Here is an 18038-nt window from a genome sequence, read left to right as displayed (position 1 = left end):
ACCTGGACCAAGCTGATCCTCAAGGTGCTGGCCAAGGAGCTGACCTCCTTAGTGATTTCTGTGAGGATTAAGAAATCAAAGTGCATCTAAGATCTGATGAGTTTGTGCTGCCCCCCAGGGCATCAGTGAAGACTGAGATAGCACTGACCTTCTCCCTGCAGTACCCCCACTGCATCAAGAGGGAAGGGAACAAGCTGCAGATTACGCTACAGAAGAAACTGTGTCGTGAAAACCAGACCATCCTGGGTTACCAGACACTGGCCTGGGCACCATCCACATGGCTGAGATGATGCAGCGAGCCCCTGAAGATGAGCAGGTTTTGAGCTTCTATACCACCAGCAGGGAGGCATCTGCCCTTGTGGCCAAGGTGAGCATCTCCTCCCTGTCCAGCCAGCACATGGACCCCAAGGACAACACCCAGCAGGCAAAGTCCAGTGTTCCTGAAATCTCTGAGCAGCAGGCCAGCCATGATCCAGGGCACAGGCAGGAACAGGAGGAGCAGGAGGACTTGGATGTGGAGAAGCTAAGAAGCAATACGAATGAGTAGTAAGATTACCATTCATGACCAGGCAACAAGAAGCCAATAAGAAAGTTGGGGCATGGCTACACAGGGTTCGAGAGTGGGAGGAAGACCTGGACCTGCAGCAGGAATCTTTGGAGAATGTGCCCCACGGGAGGAGGACTTGGATCTGCTGTGACTCACTAGAGCAGGGGTCTTCAAACTACGGCCCGCGGGCCACATGCGGCCCGCAGAGGAGTCTGATCTAGTGACTAGAGTATCCCAGTTACAGTGGCTCATGAGAGTGTCCTCAGGACCCCGAAGCCCTGGCTCAGGCCAGACTTGGAAGACCTGTCCCAGCCCAGCTCTCAGATGGAGAGCTAGAGCATCCACAGTGCCAGCGCCAGAGGAGCCTCCAGGTCCAACCCATGTGCCTGAGAAGATGAGCCCCAAGCAACCAAGGAACAGTGTCCCGGACTCAGTGGTCGATGGCACACCCACCTCAGGGAGCAGCTGGCACAGCCCTGGTACTGTCAAGAGGCAAAGACCTCTGCCCTGGACATGTTCACAGAAGCTTTCACCCAGTGGTCATATCATCAATATTGAGTCTCTCATCCCCTCCACCAGATCCCAGAGGAGAAGTCAGGCCACTGGAACTAGGGCACATTGCTGAAGGAGCAGCGGGTGGCACAGCCAGGAACAAGTGGGCCCACAGCTTGGACAACAACATTGTCAGTGCTCACCAAGGAAAAGAATAAGAATGTGCTGTTTTTGCCCAAGAAAACCAAGGACAAGGTCGTGAAGTCCGAAGTCCAAAATTCACTGTCTCCAGGTCAGCAGGCTGTTCAGCCATCCCCTCCATGACCATGACAGGGCTCACCAAGGAGAAGAAGAAGGTGCTGTTTTTGCCCACGAAAACCAAGGACAAGGTCATGGAGTCCAAAATCCAAAAGCCAGTGCCTGGAGGGCATAAGCCGCCTGGTCTGCAGGGCCAGCACCAGCAGAACATGCTGCGGGTCCTCATCCAAGGTGTGGTGTGGGATGACGTGGAGTTCTTCCAGCTGGCAGCCCAGGGTCCTCCCACGTCCAGCACTTTCCCCTCTGCATCTCTAGATGCTCCGACTCCACCTTCCAGCCCTGCCTGTGGCCCTGCTGACGCCAAGCACAGGAGGCCCAGCTGCTTTTCTGTGAACGTTTCAGTTTAGTACAGAGACCGACCCTGAAAACACAAACAGAAGCCTTCTTCAGTGAGAATGTGCTAACAACCCAGAAACCAAAGTGGTGGCCCCCAGTGGGAGCCCCCATCTGCTGTGCTGATGACCCAGAACTCTCTGGTGGTGGGCGGTCAGGTGGGCAGTGCTGAGCTGGAGACTCATGGAAAATGTGTTTTGGCTTGAGGACCCCTAACACTCTGCAACATGCCCTTCCTGGGAGCTAGGACCTACTGCCCTAGAGAGCCAGCTCCACTATGTGCCCAGACTCAGAGCAGGGACGGCAGAGGTCAGGGGCTCGACTTCCATGAGGGGCATCCTGAGCAGAAAGCATGGAGTCCAGTCAGCCCTGCCCTGGGCTCTAGCGGCCAAACAACAAAGTGACCTCAGAAACATTCACTTGGTTTTCAAACTTGACCCTCACCGACAACAAAAGGACCTGTAAGATGCAGACCACCCAGGCAAACCATCTGGACAAACTGATCAAATGCCCAGTGCCAACCTTCCTGGGCAGGGACCCCACTTTCGTCCCCACCCACCCTCCTGTGTTAATATAGAACTTTTGTTATTAACCAATGTGTGTGGGACCAACCCTGTTCCAAGTGAGCCCTGCCCCTCCACAGCACAGTGGTCGCTCTGCCACCTGCTAGCTGTGAGAATTCAGGTCACTGCATCTCTCTGAGTGTTTGGTCCTCTGAACCCGGGGAGAACAGAGGCCCAGCCTCATAGGGTTATTGTAGGGACTCCTCCGTGGGGTTCTACCTGAAAAGTGCTCTCTGGGTACCTGGACAGTGCAGAGGACTGCTAGAGGAGGGGCTGTAGCTGTGATAATTCGTCATTTTCTCTTCCTACTGACAAAGCCTCACCATCATTTGTGATTCTCTTCTGGTCTTAGGATAAGCTATTTTCTTTTTTTGATAAAGAGGTTAGATATCCATTAGGGTTCCTCTCCTAGGTGAAGCCAGATTAGAAATTCCAGGGGTGTGCAGTGATTCCCCAGGCTCACTCAGCTATCTGTGATGGGGCTGGTTTGGGCTCACTCATTCAGCAAATATATTGGAAGTCTGCCAGGTACAGACACGTCTCTAGGCACTGACCATAATCCAGTGCACAGAGCAGACCCCATGCCTGCACTGCAGAGCTTCATTCTAATCGGGAGCAATTCAGTCACACTAGGCTACACAGGCTTATAGTGTCCACAGGACAGCCGATGTGACATCCTCCTAAGGTGACAACTCCCCTATGTCCTAAATGTTAAATGGAGTAACTGCCCAAATGATTCTCGCAGATTAATATGGAAAGTGGGGTAGGAATGTTTGGAAAATTTCTAAGCCGCACTGCTTGATCGCTGTAGTATTACCGTATTTTTCGGACCATAAGATGCTCTGGACCATAAGACGCACCAGTTTTTAGAGAAGGGAAATGAAGAAAAAAAGATTCTGAAACAAATAGTGTCCTAAAATATTTTATGTGCATTAAAACCCAACATCACAGTCATAAACACATGTAATCAACCCTGTAAAGTAAACAGCAGCATTTAGAACCATTGTAGAGCCGGGCAAGCACACAGAGACCACACAGAGCCGGGCAAGTAAAAAAACTTTTTTTAAAAAGTATATGTGTAGGCTATATTTGGACCATAAGACGCAGGGATTTTTCCCCCCCACTTCTGGGGGAAAAAAAGGGCGTCTTATGGTCTGAAAAATACGGTAATTAGGGCTTGTATTATCTACCTGTGTTTAGCTCTCCCTCCATTCTCCTCCACCTTCTTGGGCTAATTTTGAGGTCTCACAAGGATAACACTTCGGTGGCGAAGTACATGTCAGAGATGATCTCAGCCTCTCCTTATCTCATTACCATACATGTAAAGCTGGTATATTCTTTCATCCTGAGTAGCTGATGGAGCTTGGGCAGGTGAGGTGTTTCCTCTCTCTCTCTTTTTTAAAAAATATATTTTATTGATTTTTTACAAAGAGGAAGGGAGAGAGATAGAGAACTAGAAACATCGATGAGAGAGGAGCATTGACCAGTTGCCTCCTGCACACCCCCTAATGGGGATGTGCCCGCAACCAATGTACATGCCCTTGACCGGAATTGAACCCAGGACCTCTCAGTCAGCAGGCCAATGCTCTATACACTGAGCCAAACTGGTTTTGGCTAGGTGTTCCCTCTTTTACATCCCTTTCCAAAAAACCTTGCTGGCCTCTGCACCAACATAAAGTGAAGTTCTTTTGTGGCCCCCTCTATGCTCCCATGTATCAGGGAAAGGCTTTAGTTGTTATTGAGTAGTAAAACCTCCTGGTTTTACAGATGCAGCACCAAGAACAAGTTTATTTATTGGGGAGGTGGTCCCAGGGAGCAACACTGAGGCTATGAAGAGAGTGACACAGAGAAGGAAGAAGTCAGGTCCCTGCTGTGCACAGCAGAGGCTGGATTGTGTGAGAGCATATAGAATGCCTCTCAGGGTTGCCTGGTGAAGAGGCAGTGGGGCATTATCCACTGGCTCCTGTCTCCTACTTTCAAGTTGTCCTCTGCCCTCTGCGCTCCACATGTGCTCAGACATAGTGAGCCTCCCAGACCCATCGTCCAGGATATTAGAGGATTCCAAGGAAGAGGCTACACTCGGTCAGCTCACATGAAGCAGAAACCTACAGGAACTCTCCAGTCCAGCCAGGGCTGAAATCGGAAGGGCCGAGCAAGAACTGAGCCAGAACATTGGTTCTGTCTGCTCTAATCTCCTTCATAGAATTGTGAGGACAGATACCGACTCCAGGCATGTAAGGTTCTGACTACACTCCCGTGTCTGTAACAAGCACTCTTAAATGTTATCAAGTGGTATGTTCACGTACTATTGAACCTCTACTAGCAACTTAATGAGTCTTAGTTCATTAATATTCTTCTATTAATATTCACTAATAACCTGTGATAGAAGATATGCTCATTTCACAGATGAGGAAACTGAGTCCCTAAAAGGGGCAACAGGTTGCACACAGTGAAACAACTAGTAACCAGAGGAGCAGGTCTGTCTGCAGTGCTTTTCTTCCTGCACCAGGCATCTCTGCTGGGAGGAGGAGGCACTCTCTCTTGGGGGATGGGGTGTTGGGTGAGTAGTTACTGGTGAGTATAGGGGTCTGGGGAACACATGTCTCCACCTCACACATCTTCTGTTTGTTAATCTCTGACCTTCACCAGGACTTTCCATTTTCAAGGCCTGGCCTAGATAATCATATTGTAGGCAGCATCCCTGAGGCCCTTCTAGTAGGTATAGCTCTTTATCACCACTTCCAGAACCATTACAGGTGCCCCAAGGCACAGTCCTAGCAGCCCTCACTAACAAGGCCCTGAGGGGGAAGCACCACACTCCTGAAAACTCATTAGGAAAGTGGGTTTGGAGAAAGCTTCTGCCTCTTGCCACTCTTCTGGGGCCTCCTCCTCCTCCCAGTGCTAAGGCAAGATTGGGAATGAGTTTCTCTCTGCTCAAAGGCACCTGCTTGGGGCTGGCCTCTGGGAAAGAAAACCCCTCCCTTAGGAAACCTGTATCTAGTCTCAATGACACCTCTCGTTTGCTGGGTGACTTTAAGAACATGGACAAGTCCTGTAGGTCTCAGCAACCCACCATTAAGGGAATTTATATTATCTAACCCAACTCCCTGCCATAAGGCCAGGACAGAGATAAGGCCTTTTTAAATAAAATCTCTCTACCAGAAGGTGTAAGGCTTTGTTGCTCTGTTTATGAAGGCCTTGGGTTGTTTACTAAACAACTTGTCTCTCTCCCCAGCTCTCCCCTCTTTCCTGGGAGGGCTAATTTCTGAGGTCTCCCAAGAGGATAACACCCAGTGAAAATAGACCTTGGATAGAGAAGCTGTCAGCTTGTTTTTCCTCATTTTCTTTTATATGCTGGTAGCTCCTCATTTTCTGAGTAGATAACTGAGTCTGCACAGTTTCTAGTTTCTTCCCTGAAGGAAACCAACTGGCTTCCATGCTCATGTCAGGTTATGAGTACTCTCAGGGATCCTTCCTCTGCTCTTCTGTTGGCATCAGCTCAAACCCAACTCTATATAGTGCAATTGATGCCCCTAAAAAGGGAAGCGCTTTTAGGGAAAGATCTGGGATGATAACACGGAGGTCCTGGTTCCTCTCTGGCCCCTTTGCCCATGCCCCCCTTTCCTGGATGAAGCCACCTGCTCTCTGTTCCTCATAGGGGACAGTGTGAAGGGGCTCCCTGAGTCGAGTTCACTACCCAGGACGACTTCCTCAGGCAGCCTACACCTTCGCTCCAGTTGCAGGCCTTGTGGAGCCTTTTCATCACTGGGAGGAGCTGGTGGAGGTCCAGGGTAGGGAGCTGCTTTAGCTCAGCGAGGAGAACCAGGAGCTCATTACAAGGCCCCCAGAGTGGTCATACAGGAGGGCTCCTCGTGTAGGGCATCATGGTGATCCTGTCAGACCCTCTGGATGTCTCTGGATGATTGATTGGAAGTCATCTCAGAATCCCACTGATTTCAGGTAAGTTGTACCTCTGGCCACCTGAGGGTTGGCAGCTGCTGTTTGGTTGTTCTTCTATCCCTGACTACAACTTACTTGTCTAGAAGGTTTCACCCTCATAAGGGCCTTATTTTTTTGGGTGATTTACAAGAAAATAAACTCATTGGTGTGTGAATTGCTACATTTCCTACTTGTCCCATCAAAACTAAGAAAACAGTAGTTAGTCCCTGCAGCAACCTTGCACCCTGCACTTGCCCCTCCCCTCCCCTTTTTCTTCTCCCCTCCCCTCCATCAGAGTAATGCATAAAAGTCTCTAGCAAATTCACTATGTCATTAAGTCTTCCATGACAATCCCAGCTCATTTTAAGAGCTCCTCTTCTCAAAAATCCTATAAAACGCTTCAACCATTATTTATTTATTTAAGAAATATTGAGTACTCACTATGTCTGAAGTATTATGGTAAGTACTGCTATTGGAAAACTAAACCAGGCTCCAGAGAAGTATGGGAGATATGCTTTTTAGAGAAGCGACTTAGCTAGAAGGTAAACAGCAATAAGTTTCATGAAATAATGTTTAGTGTTGCTGAGACAGCGAGATGGAGAGAAAGAGAGAGAGAGAGGGAGGAAGGAAGAGAAAGGGAGAGAGTGTTCTCTGCAAGGGAATAACATTATTCTTAGTTAATCTATAACTCTGCTTATTCCATGGGCAGTAAAGGCACATACATATATTTTGACCAGGAGTTTATTATATGACCAGAAGAACTTAGCTCCATCTGGCTCTACCTATGTGCTTGCTTCATGTGGGGACCTCTCCTTAAAGCTATTGGTCAATGGACCATGCCAAGGGCAAGGACAAGTGGAGAGTAGTGGTTTTGCAATGCAGAAAACTAACTGCCCCTAGCAGCAGCCACCCATAGGTTGCAATTTTTATTTCAGTGGCAGGTAGCAAAGAACAAATAAAAAGAACAAATCATTTAAAATTAAGCTGTTATTAAAAATCTAGAGTAAGGTTTTAATTAACAATAAGAACACTGGCAATTTATTGACTGAAAGATTTTGAATGTATAATTCAGAGTATTTTCCTTACGTTGGGGAAATATATTTGGCTAGAGTGTCTGATGTTCACAATCATGGGGTTCATCTTCCTGTTTCTTGCCATATCTTTGCTTTGTCTTCACTATGAAAACTTAGATTATATTATAAAATGCTTTATAGTTTTACTAAAAATATCACTAGTTTTTATTTTGAAATATGCTTATTGGTTTGGTCTAATGCCTGAGAGAAAGATGGGGAAATTCCATCTCAATCTTAGAACATCAAAGAAAAAGCCTGTTTAAAAAATATATATATTTTATTGATTTTTTTACAGAGGAAGAGAGAGGGATAGAGAGTTAGAAACATCAATGAGAGAGAGTCATCAATCAGCTGCCTCTTGTACACCTCCTACTGGGGATGTGCCTCCAACCAAAGTACATGCCCTTGACCGGAATCATAACTGGGACCTTTCAGTCCGCAGGCAGATACTCTATCCACTGAGCCAAACCGGTTTCGGCAGCCTGCTTTTTTTCTTAACGTATTTTCCCAAGTAGTCTGGCCCTTTCAATGAAGAGAGTATGGGAGGGACAGGTGATGGGGGCTTGGGGCATCTCAGCTGAGAGTAGGACAGAAGCTTTGAGGTGGTGGGAGGTCAGTGAGTGAGGTGGTAGGGAGTGGGAAATCATCAGCTGGAGCACTGTGTGCTTAACCAGGGAGTTGTGAAGACATGTGGTTCAAAACATTTATGTTTTGATGCTTCCATGTCTGGGACATTTCCTCACAGGACTCATGGATCCAGAAGTTGTGACCAATGGGACTGCTGTTACCGAGTTCATTCTGCTGGGCCTTGTTGAAACAGAGAAGTTGCAATCTCTGGTCTTTGTACTTTTCCTGTTTGCCTACCTGCTCACAGTTGGGGGCAACCTCAGCATCCTGGCTGCCATCTTCATGGAGCCCAAACTCCACACCCCCATGTACTTCTTCCTGGGAAACCTATCAGTGCTGGATGCTGGATGTATCACTGTCACTGTTCCTGCAATGTTGTGTCGCCTCCTGTCCCACAAGAGTACAATTTCCTATGGAGCCTGCCTCTCCCAACTATTTTTCTTCTACCTCCTGATGGGTGTGGACTGCTTCCTGTTGACAGCCATGGCCTATGACCGATTCCTAGCCATCTGCCAGCCCCTCACCTACAGCGCCCTCATGAGCCATTCAGTGCAGTGGATATTGGTGGCTGTGTCCTGGGCCTGTGCCCTCACCAATGCGCTGATCCACACTCTTGCCCTAACTACACTCAACTTCTGTGGTCCCAATGAGGTCAATCACTTCTACTGTGACCTGCCACAGCTCTTCCCACTCTCTTGCTCCAGCAACCAACTCAATGAGCTGCTGCTCTTTGCTGTTGGCTTTATAATGGCAGGTATACCCTTGACTCTCATTGTCACCTCCTATGTCCACGTGGCAGCTGCAGTTCTCCGAATCCGCTCAGTGGAGGGCAGGAAGAAGGCCTTCTTCACATGTGGCTCCCATCTCACTGTGGTTTGCCTCTTCTATGGAACTGGTATCTTCAACTACATGCGTCTGGGTACCGAGGAGGCTTCAGACAAGGATAAAGGGGTTGGGATTTTCAACACAGTTATCAACCCCATGCTGAACCCAGCCATCTACAGCCTCAGGAACCCTGATGTGCAGGGAGCTCTCTGGCAGGTATTCACAGGAATCACAGGGAAGAGATCACTGACTTAATAAGGTTTCCAGTGTCACTTCCTCTTATTCTCATTTTGGACAAAATGAGAAATCCTCTGGGGCCAGTAACTAGGACAAAGGATTCAGAACTGCTTCTACATCTCTGAGCATAAGGATTTTTTATTGTTATTTTTTTGGTAAGGGATAATAGTTATTGCATCCCAAAGAACCTCTGCCCAGTTATAGACAATGGCCATGTAAATTAATGCTGTCAGTTCCCTTGACAAATTACAACTTCAGTCACAGTGTGCTCCCTTTTCTGGGGAGAAGTAAAACCTTGGAAGCCCTGAATGCTTACAGGTTCAAGTCCCATAGGGAATGACTCTTTGGTTAGTTATAGATTTGGTTTCCCAAATAGTCCTGCAAATGTTCCCCACCAGGGGGTCATCTGATTCCCTGGAGTTCAGGTATACTTGGTTTGTTAATAAAACACATGCCTAGAAATCAGTAGTATTTTATTTATCTCATCAGGCTTCTACAAGTCTAAAAATGCAGTTCATCTCTTTCTATCACACAGAGATGCCCTGGAATATAGAGGGAACAAATGGGAGCTGAATGGTCATGTGTTCTCTAGTAACTCTGAAGAGAATGATTCCTGTGTGAAAATTTTTACAACTTCCTCATCCTAGGATATGTTTAATGATTTCTAGAGAGAGGGAAAGGGAGAGAGAAAAATATTAATGTGAGAGAGAAACATTGATCGTTTGCTTCCCACAGGTGTCCCCACTGGGGATCAAAGACGCAACTTAGAAAAATGCTCTGATTGGGAATTGAACACACAATCCTGAAGAATATCAGAAGACACATTCTTCTGTGTTCTCAGAGGGAGGCCCAACTGCAGATCTTGAAGTGACCCCATAATCCAGCTCCTACCCTTTGAAGCATAGGCTAGGAACACTTCTGCCCACCCAGTGACTTGGAGGAACACAGTCCCACAGGTGGGCCTGCCAAATGTGGTCTGACTGTGGTTTTTGCAGAGGCTCTATAACTAATATCCAATTTCAAAGAGAAATTTCAGCAGTTTATTGGGGCCAGCTCCAGGCATCCCTGCCTGAAGATTAAACCCTAAATCCTGAAAAGTGTTCCCATATCAATGAACTCTTTCTATTCAGCTTTACATTGTACCTATCCTTCATTCCTCTTAATCCATTCCCATATTGCTCCTCTATGAAGTGTAGGAACTTGCAGTTTATGCCATGATAGAATAGCCAGTGTATTAGTTTCTTATTACTCCTTTACCAAGTTACGATAAAGTGGTGACTTAAACCAATAGAAATGTATTGGCTTATGGTCTGGAGTCCAATCCAAAATGAGTCCTACAGGGCCAACTCCAAGGTGTCAGCAGGGAAAGTTCTTCCTGGGGGGTCCAGGGGAGAATCCATCCTTTGGCTTGTGGCCACATCACTCCAATCTCTGCCTCCATCATCATATTGCCTTTTTCTCTTCTGTAATAAAATAAGTCTACTTGTCTATTATAAGGACTCTTGCTTTTTGGGCTCTCTTGGATAATCTAGGACAAGCTCCCTAGCTGAAGACCTCTAACAATCTGCAGACTTTTTTATTTTTTTTTTTTTTTTTTTTTTACCATATCAAAGGTTGATTTTAGGAATTAGGGCCTGGATATCTTTGGGGGCTATTATTCAGCCTGCCACAGCCATCTATGGGAATTCTTTTCAGGAGATAATTATTTCCTCTTGGATTATAGATGGGATTTTTTATACTTAGACCGAATCCTAATTTTTCTGGAGGCACTGAGGAGGAATGGGAGAACTTCTTGAGCAGGATGAGAATCACATCCTTTGCATGGTCTTTGGCAAAAAGTTGGGGGCAATCAGGTTGGTAGGGGAGCAGTTAGGCATCAATCAGGCTGGCAGGTGAATGGTTAGGGATTTATTAGGCTTGCAGGCAGAAACAATTAGGGGCAATCTGGCAGGCAGGCAGGTGAGTTGTTGGGAGCCAGCAATCCTGGATTGTGAGAGGGTTGTCTCAGATTGGAGAGGGTGCAGGCTGGGCTGAGAGACACCCCCACCCCGAATGCACGAATTTCATACCCTGGGCCTCTAGCACTATCTAATAAAGAGGAGATATGCTAATTGACCCTCAAACCATCGCAAAAGATGGCAATAAGGAGGGGCTATGCTAATTGATTGCCCCGCCCTCAAAGATGGCAGCACTCAGTCCCCTCAGCCCCTGCCTCCAGTGCCCCCAGTTACCTTAGCACCCCCAGCTGCCCATGGCCACCTGAGGCTCAAGTAACCAGGGTGAGCTGAGGCATGCACAGCCAGCAGTGGCAGCAGTAGCGGTGTGATGGGGCTTCTCCTTCTCCTGACCTCTAGGTCACCTCCTGCCCCTGAGGGCTCCCGGACTGTGAGAGGGAGCAGGCTGGGCTGAGGGACCCCTTTCCAGTGCAAGAATTGTCATATGTCGAGCCCCTAGTCAAAATATAAAAGCCTAAGGGATCAAACGCCCAGTCGACTGGTCACTATTATGCACACTGACCATCAGTGGGCAGATGCTCAACACAGGTGGTCAATGTGCTAACAGCCAACCTCCTATGGCCAGCCAACCTCTTGCAGACCCTCCCCCGGCTGGCCCTGATTGCCTCTGATAGAACTGGATGAGGTAGCACCAATTGGCCTCATTCATAGGCCAGGCCAAGAGACTCCACCCATGCATGAATTCATGCACTGGGCCTCTAGTCTATGTATATAAAAGGTTAAGCAACTTGCTGACCAAAAGTCCATCTGAATGGCCTGTAGGTATGACACATACTTACCACCAAGGGGCAGACATTCAACATAGGAGCTGCTGAGCGACAGCAACTTTACAGTGCCCTCTCCCACTATGGAACCTCTCAGGAGATGTTGGAGAGTCAGTTTTGGCCCAATCCCTGCAGGCCAGGACCAGGGACTCCTCTCACTCCACAGATGCCCTTTGAGCTGCACGCTGCCTTAGGTGCCGCCAGCTGGGGAGGGACTGCAGGAGGTTGGCTCCAGGGCCTGTTCAGTCCTTCTCACCCAGTTCCACCCTGCCTGCCACCTTCTAATTAATTTCCTTTCAATGTGCACAAACCCATGCTCTGGGCCACTAGTGGTTCTCATAACAATATTGTTCTCATAACAACACTAGGCTAGAGCTAACATATAACCTAGTGTTTCGCCTTCCATCTGTACCTCATCACAACCTACCAATGCTAGGGCCTAATTACTAAGATAGCCCCACTCACCTCAAGCAGTCATGAATAGTCCAGTTCCAGAATTTCATTTGGAGAATGTGCTTCCTAGGGCTATCACATGGCCCACTGTCAGACTGTGGCCTCCAACAAAGCAGAGCCCAGGACAAGATGCTGTGAAGTTTAAATGGGAAGTCATCTCAGGGAGCAAGAGCAAGTTTATTTATCGGGGAGGTGGTCCCAGGGAGCAACACTGAGGCTATGAAGAGAGTGACACAGAGAAGGACCTCTGACTGAGGGTCATTACCAAGGTCCCTGCTGTGTACAGCAGAGGCTGGATTGTGTGAGAGCATATAGAATGCCTCTCACAGTTGGCTGGTGAAGAGGCAGTGGGGCATTATCCACTGGCTCCTGTCTCCTACTTTCAAGTTGTCCTCTGCCCTCTGCGCTCCACATGTGCTCAGACATAGTGAGCCTCCCAGTCCCATCGTCCAGGATATTAGAGGATTCCAAGGAAGAGGCTACACTCTGTCAGCTCACATGAAGCAGAAACCTACAGGGAACTCTCCAGTCCAGCCAGGGCTGAAATCGGAAGGGCCGAGCAAGAACTGAGCCAGAACATTGGTTCTGTCTGCTCTAATCTCCTTCATAGAATTGTGAGGACAGATACAGACTTTAGGCATGTAAGGTTCTGACTACACTCCCGTGCCTGTAACAAGCACTCTTAAATGTTATCAAGTGGTATGCTCATGTACCTTTGAACCTCTACTAGCAACTTAATGAGTCTTAGTTCATTAATATTCTTCTATTAATATTCACTAATAACCTGTGATAGAAGATATACTCATTTCACAGATGAGGAAACTGAGTCCCTGAAAGGGGCAACAGCTTGCACACAGTGAAACAACTAGTAACCAGAGGAGCAGGTCTGTCTGCAGTGCTTTTCTTCCTGCACCAGGCATCTCTGCTGGGAGGAGGAGGCACTCTCTCTTGGGGGATGGGGTGTTGGGTGAGTAGTTACTGGTAAGTATAGGGGTCTGGGGAACACATGTCTCCACTTCACACATGTTCGCTAATCTATGGAACTTTCCATTCTCAAGGGCCTGGCCTAGATAATCATATTGAATCATCTTGGTAGGCAGCATCCCTGAGGCCCTTCTAGTAGGTATAGCTCTTTATCACCACTTCCAGAACCATTACAGGTGCCCCAAGGCACAGTCCTAGCAGCCCTCACTAACAAGGCCCTGAGGGGGAAGCACCACACTCCTGAAAACTCATTAGGAAAGTGGGTTTGGAGAAAGCTTCTCCCTCTTGCCTCTCTTCTGGGGCCTCCTCCTCCTCCCAGTTCTAAGGCAAGATTGGGAATGAGTTTCTCTCTGCTCAAAAGCCACTTCTTGGGGCTGGCCTCTGGGAAAGAAAACCCCTCCCTTAGGAAACCTGTATCTAGTCTCAATGACACCTCTCGTTTGCTGGGTGACTTTAAGGACATGGACAAGTCCTGTAGGTCTCAGCAACCCACCATTAATTAGAATTTATATTATTTGCCCCAACTCCCTGCCATAAGGCCAGGACAGAGATAAAGCCTTTTTAAATAAAATCTCTCTACCAGAAGGTGTAAGGCTTTGTTGCTCTGTTTATGAAGGCCTTGAGTTGTTTATTAAACAACTTGTCTCTCTCCCCAGCTCTCCCCTCTTTTCTGGGAGGGCTAATTTCTGAGGCCTCCCAAGAGGATAACACCCAGTGAAAATAGACCTTGGATAGAGAAGCTGTCAGCTTGTTTTTCCTCATTTTCTTTTATATGCTGGTAGCTCCTCATTTTCTGAGTAGATAACTGAGTCTGCACAGTTTCTAGTTTCTTCCCTGAAGGAAACCAACTGGCTTCTATGCTCATGTCAGGTTATGAGTACTCTCAGGGATCCTTCCTCTGCTCTTCTGTTGGCATCAGCTCAAACCCAACTCTATATAGTGCAATTGATGCCCCTAAAAAGGGAAGCGCTTTTAGGGAAAGATCTGGGATGATAACACGGAGGTCCTGGTTCCTCTCTGGCCCCTTTGCCCATGCCCCCCTTTCCTGGATGAAGCCACCTGCTCTCTGTTCCTCATAGGGGACAGTGTGAACGGGCTCCCTGAGTCGAGTTCACTACCCAGGACGACTTCCTCAGGCAGCCTACACCTTCGCTCCAGTCGCAGGCCTTGTGGAGCCTTTTCATCACTGGGAGGAGCTGGTGGAGGTCCAGGGTAGGGAGCTGCTTTAGCTCAGCGAGGAGAACCAGGAGCTCATTACAAGGCCCCCAGAGTAGTCATACAGGAGGGCTCCTCGTGTAGGGCATCATGGTGATCCTGTCAGACCCTCTGGATGTCTCTGGATGATTGATTGGAGGTCATCTCAGAATCCCATTGATTTCAGGTAAGTTGTACCTCTGGCCACCTGAGGGTTGGCAGCTGCTGTTTGGTTGTTCTTCTATCCTGACTACAACTTACTTGTCTAGAAGGTTTCACCCTCCTAAGGGCCTTATTCTTTTGGGTGATTTACATGAAAATAAACTCATTAGTATGTGAATTGCTACATTTCTTACCTGTTCCAACAAAACTAAGGAAAGCAGTAGTTAGTCCCTGAAGCAACCTTGCACCCTCTTGTCCCCTCCTTCCTGTCCCCTCCCCTCCATCAGAGTAATGCATAAAAGTCTCTAGAAAATTCACTATGTCATTAAGTCTTCCATTTTAAGAGCCCTTCTTCTTAAAATTCCTATAAAAACTTCAACCATCATTTATTTATTTATTTAAGAAATATTAAGTACCCACTATGTTTGAAGTATTATGGTAAGTACTATTGGAAAACTGAACCGGGTTCCAGAGAAGTAGCTGAGGTATGCTTTTTAGAGAAGTGACTTAGAAGGTAAACAGCAATAAGTTCCATGAAATAATGTATAGTAGTAGCTGAGGCAGAGAGATGGAGAGCAGGAGAGAGAGAAAGAGAGAGGGAGAGAGTTAGGGATCCTTTTGAGATGAAGACTTTCTTTTTTTTCTTTTTTTAAAGAATTCATTCAGCATCCAATATTTGAGTCAAATCTTCATATACTTCACCATGTGGCATTGTAGGGAAACTGATACAGGTAGAGAAAATAGCATGAGTAAAGAGGTAACAAATCAAGGAGTCATAATCTAATTCTTGTGTTAAAATGTACTCAAAAGGGAAAATGGAGAGTAATTATTCTTACTATAATAGATGTAAGGGGCTGTTATCCATCTATTGATTGGTCAATTTGTAAAGCATTTATTACCAATTTTATCAATGATGATTACCCCTGAGAATGACCCCTCCCCCTCCTAAGCTCACCAAGTATATGCACTTAGAATTTTAAGACTATTATAGAATTCACCGCATCCATTTTTTTTAATCCCTGTGAGTTCAGGCCCTCATTACACTTTCCCTTTGGTTACAGTCACCAGACTCCATCCTCTGATGCCAGTGTGTTCTCTGCCAGGGAATAACATTATTCTTAGTGAAGCTCTAACTCTGCTTATTCCATGGGCAGTAAAGGCACATACATATATTTTGACCAGGAGTTTATTATATGTCCAGAAGAATTAGCTCCATCTGGCTTTACGTATGTGCTTGCTTCATGTGGGGACTTCTCCTTAGAGCTATTGGTCAATGGACCATGCCCAGGGCAAGGACAAGTGGAGGGCGGTGGCTTTGCAATGCAGAAAACTAACTGCCCCTAGCAGCAGCCACCCATAGGTCATGTTGCAATTTTTATTTCAGTGGCAGGTAGCAAAGAACAAATTAAAAGAACAAATCATTTAAAATTAAGCTGCTATTCAAAGTCTAGAGTAAGGTCTTAATTAAAAACAAGAACACTGGCAATTTATTGACTGAGGGATTTTGAATGTGTATTTCAGAGTATTTCCCTTACCTTGGGGAAGTGTACTTGGCTAGAGTGTCTGATGTCCACATTCATGGGGTTCATCTTCCTGATTCTTGTTATATCTTTGCTTTATTTTCACTATTTATAAAAATCTAGATTATATTATAAAATGCCCTGTAGTTTTACTAGAAATATCATTAATTTTTATTTTGAAATATACTTATTGGTTTGGCTAATCCCTCAGAGTAAAATGGGGAAATTCCATCTTAATCTTAGCACATCAAAGAGAAAGCCTGCTTTTTTCTTAACGTATTTTCCCAAGTAGTCTGGCCCTTTCAATGAAGAGAGTATGGGAGGGACAGGTGATGGGGGCTTGGGGCATCTCAGCTGAGAGTAGGACAGAGGCTTTGAGGTGGTGGGAGGTCAGTGAGTGAGGTGGTGGGGAGTGGGAAATCATCAGCTGGAGCACTGTGTGCTTAACCAGGGAGTTGTGAAGACATGTGGTTCAAAACATTTATGTTTTGATGCTTCCATGTCTGGGACATTTCCTCACAGGACTCATGGATCCAGAAGTTGTGACCAATGGGACTGCTATTACCGAGTTCATTCTGCTGGGCCTTGTTGAATCAGAGAAGTTGCAGTCTCTGGTCTTTGTACTTTTCCTGTTTGCCTACCTGCTCACAGTTGGGGGCAACCTCAGCATCCTGGCTGCCATCTTCATGGAGCCCAAACTCCACACCCCCATGTACTTCTTCCTGGGGAACCTATCAGTGCTGGATGCTGGATGTATCACTGTCACTGTTCCTGCAATGTTGTGTCGCCTCCTGTCTCACAAGCGTACAATTTCTTATGGAGCCTGCCTCTCCCAACTATTTTTTTTCTACCTTCTGGCTGGTGTGGACTGCTTCTTGTTGACAGCCATGGCCTATGACCGATTCCTGGCCATCTGCCAGCCCCTCACCTACAGCGCCCTCATGAGCCATTCAGTGCAGTGGATATTGGTGGCTGTGTCCTGGGCCTGTGCCCTCACCAATGCGCTGATCCACATTATTGCTCTAACTACACTCAACTTCTGTGGTCCCAATGAGGTCAATCACTTCTACTGTGACCTGCCACAGCTCTTCCCGCTCTCTTGCTCCAGCACCCAACTCAATGAGCTGCTGCTCTTTGCTGTTGGCTTCATAATGGCAGGTACACCCATGGCTCTCATTGTCACCTCTTATGCCCACGTGGCAGCTGCAGTTCTCCGAATCCGCTCAGTGGAGGGCAGGAAGAAGGCCTTCTTCACATGTGGCTCCCATCTCACTGTGGTTTGCCTCTTCTATGGAACTGGTATCTTCAACTACATGCGACTGGGTACCGAGGAGGCTTCAGACAAGGATAAAGGGGTTGGGATTTTCAATACAGTTATCAACCCCATGCTAAATCCACTTATCTACAGCCTCAGGAACCCTGATGTTAAGGCTGCCCTGTGGCGGGTATTTGTGGGGAGGTGGTTGGTGACCTGAGGGGTGACCGGGTCTCTCCTTTTCTGCCTTTTTTGGGGTTCCTTTGAAATCAGGAACCTGGGGAAATGATTATGAGTGCTCCTAAATCTCATTTATAGACCCTCATGCTGGAAAATTTTATGTGCTGTTTTTGTCCTGGAAAGAAACCCTACATAATTTTTCATACAATAATATTTATTGAATTGCTTCTATGATATAAATGCTCCTCTAAGGCACAGGTGAACAAAATAGACAGAAGTCTCTATATGCATGCAACTCACATTCTCCCCCCCCCTTTTTTTTTCTTTAGTCTTGCAGTTCACTTTATAATAAAGGAAAAACAAAGAAATAAAATAAGTAAGCAGCATATATGATCACATCATGATTCATACTATACAGAAAGACAAGTAGATAAGGGGATATGAGGTTATGATATGCCCAGCAGGTCCCCCTGGAAAGTTTCTACCTTGCTTTTGGCTATGCTCATTTTCCATGTAGAGTTGATGCTTGGTAGTTCTGGGCAGCAAGGAAGACTTAT

At 46.8% G+C, this 18038-nt stretch overlaps 2 protein-coding genes across 2 annotated transcripts; both read left to right on the top strand.

The window, feature by feature from the left end:
* Positions 1-8015: 8015 nt before the first annotated feature.
* LOC118722268 (olfactory receptor 3A2-like) lies at positions 8016-8972 on the top strand. The gene has a single exon (XM_036443620.1). It carries the CDS (start codon positions 8016-8018, stop codon positions 8970-8972), a length of 957 nt encoding a protein of 318 aa, XP_036299513.1.
* Positions 8973-16573: 7601 nt separating this feature from the next.
* LOC118722269 (olfactory receptor 3A2-like) lies at positions 16574-17521 on the top strand. Its single transcript, XM_036443622.1, has one exon. The coding sequence runs from the start codon at positions 16574-16576 to the stop codon at positions 17519-17521; it is 948 nt and encodes a 315-aa protein (XP_036299515.1).
* Positions 17522-18038: the final 517 nt, after the last annotated feature.

The sequence above is a fragment of the Pipistrellus kuhlii genome, unplaced genomic scaffold (genome assembly GCF_014108245.1).
Source record: "Pipistrellus kuhlii isolate mPipKuh1 unplaced genomic scaffold, mPipKuh1.p scaffold_m20_p_196, whole genome shotgun sequence".
NCBI lineage: Eukaryota > Metazoa > Chordata > Mammalia > Chiroptera > Vespertilionidae > Pipistrellus > Pipistrellus kuhlii.
The sequence above is the reverse complement of the archived record's forward strand: the minus strand, read 5'-3'. Positions and strand labels throughout refer to the sequence as shown.